Source organism: Panicum hallii, chromosome 8 (genome assembly GCF_002211085.1).
Source record: "Panicum hallii strain FIL2 chromosome 8, PHallii_v3.1, whole genome shotgun sequence".
In the NCBI taxonomy this organism is placed as follows: Eukaryota; Viridiplantae; Streptophyta; class Magnoliopsida; order Poales; family Poaceae; genus Panicum; species Panicum hallii.
The window spans coordinates 44,685,711-44,688,017 of record NC_038049.1 but is presented as its reverse complement, the minus strand read 5'-3'; the positions used below and the strand labels follow the sequence as shown (position 1 = coordinate 44,688,017).

The window sequence follows — 2,307 nt, the reverse complement described above, 5'->3', positions numbered from 1 at the left end:
AAACGAAAATGGCAACTATACTCCATGAACATCCACTCATCAGCCATGCCTACGTGACAAAAGATCTCAGCAGCGTTGGTAGGTACTATCCTCTGCGCACCAAAAAAGAGGAGCTAAACTAAAATCTATCTGGAGGAGGTAGCATCGTCTGCAACCCATGTGGACAAGCCATAGAGCACACGCCCCTTCCACCTGTGCAGCAACCATGACTGATCCTCGTCGACAACAAAGTCCTTGTGGTAGTTGTCCTTGACCTTGTCCAGCACCACCTTGACAACCTGGGGCTTGAGCGGGAGCTGCCTCAGCCCCGCCCGTTGGTTCCGCGCCTGCCATTGCTTGTAGGTCTCGGGGCGCTCCACCCTGTCTGCGCCCTCGCACGCGATGACATTCATGGCGCTCCGGCCAAAGATGTCCCTCTCGATCAGCAGCCTCTCCTGGCTGTCCCGGGGGACCGTCGCCTCCAGCAGGTCGAACTGCGCCGACGTGTAGAACAGCAGTTCCCGGAACCGTGTCGGGAAGTACGTGGTGCCGTAGGCGCCATTGATGACGCCATGGATGAACACGTCCGGCCGCATCCTCCGGATGTTCCCCAGGACCTGATCCCTGGGGCTTGGGCGGCCGAGGACGACGCTCTCATCCATCAGGTGCCTGAAGTGGCAGAGACTGCTGACGACAAGCACCTCGGCCGGATCGATGTCCAGGTCCTCAGGAGAGATGGTCTCCCTCTTCGCCGCGATCCCACGGAACTTGAACGGCACGCCGAGCTCACGAGCACAGTTGGTGAGGCGGCGGCCTGTCTCCTCGATCTGGTACGCGGGGCGGAAGCCAGGTTGGGGCAGGTCAATTCCGGTGATCCTGACCTCCGGCGGGCCGCCTTGCATGGCAGCCAGGCCGCGCAGCAAGCCCGGCCACTGGAAGCCGTAGTTGATGCCGTAATCGACGATGTGCAGGCGGCGGCGCCCCGCCACGGCGTCGAAGATGGTCTTGTTGGAGAAGGTGAAGGCCACCTTCTTGCAGCAGCAGGCCGCCATGAAGAGCTGGTAGGCCTTGAGGAAGTCGACGACGGAGGTTGGCCTGACCATGAGCGAGTGGTAGAGGCGGCTGCCCGTGCCGGCGAGGCGCGCCTCCAGGCCCTCGGCGAAGCAGTGCGCCAGCCTCTGCGCGGCGTCGCCCGTGGAAGAGGAGTGGCGGCGGACCTGGGCCAGCAGGTCGTGCGCGCAGCGGCGGTCGTCCGTGGCCACGGCCTGCGCGCAGCGGAGCAGCAGCGCGTGCAGGTCGACCGCGTCGTCGGTGGAGGTGCCGCCGCGGCGCCTTCGCCGCCGCGGCGCCTTGTGGTTGGCGTCGACGGTGAGGCGCTGCTGCGCGCCCTTCATGCATATGTCGCGCTCGCGGAGCATCATGTCGTCGAACATCTGGCGGGCACCGTCTTCGTCTGGCTCCGGGGCGACTAGCTTGGTGGCCCTGCGCGCCTTCTGCTCCGGGTCGGCGTCGTCGTACTCGTACCCGGCGGCATGCCTGTTGTTCTTGCGGCCCCTGGCATGGCCGCCGTTGACCGCCTCGTCCACGCTGTTGTGGTTGAGGAGGAGGGCGTAGTTGGTGGGGAGGAACTTGGTGGCCTCCTCCATGCCTTTGAGGAACGCGGAGGTGACCATGTCCGTCGCATGGTCGGCGGCCGGAGAGCCGAGCGTGGGCGAGTGGTCAGAGTCAGAGCTGCCCCGACGAGCCTCAGTGTCGGCGGAGACGGATGGCGAGGCGGTGTTTTCGGAGAGGATCTGGGCGAAGGGCAGCTGCGCCTGGAGCAGCGCGGGGTGGTCGGGGTACTGGTAGAAGAAGCTGTCTTCACCGGCGGCCTCCTCGTCCATGAGGAGGCGGGCGATGTAGGGGAGCGCCATGTCGTCGAAGGCGGCAGGGTCGTCGCGGCGAGGCGTGGGCGGCAGGTCGAGGAAGACGGAGGGGGATGGCGGCTCCGGGTGGACGAAGAGGAACTCCTCCGGCGCGGCGGCCATGGCCGGGAACAGAGCAGAGCAGAGCTGGTGTATGTCAGCAAGAAAAGGCAAAGGGAGTGTGAAGGTGGCAGTGTGGAATGCAGCATCCATGGATCAGTCACCGGCCGCCGATCAGCCGATGAGCAGTTTCCAGGCAACTGCCCTGTCTTGTCATTATTTATTCAGTCTTTCTCAGCAGAGAGCAGAGCACTCATGATCAAACCTCTCTAGAAAACGATGATAAGCTAGAAATTATTAAAAAAAAGCAAAGTGACACTGATGGATGGCCACCCATCATGAACCATCGAATGCGTCCTGCTTT

The 2,307-nt window shown here is 63.2% G+C and overlaps 1 protein-coding gene across 1 annotated transcript; it reads right to left on the bottom strand.

The window, feature by feature from the left end:
• Positions 1-2,254, bottom strand: LOC112902874 (scarecrow-like protein 9). The gene has a single exon (XM_025972059.1). It carries the CDS (start codon positions 2,094-2,096, stop codon positions 126-128), a length of 1,971 nt encoding a protein of 656 aa, XP_025827844.1. The 5' UTR covers positions 2,097-2,254; the 3' UTR covers positions 1-125.
• Positions 2,255-2,307: the final 53 nt, after the last annotated feature.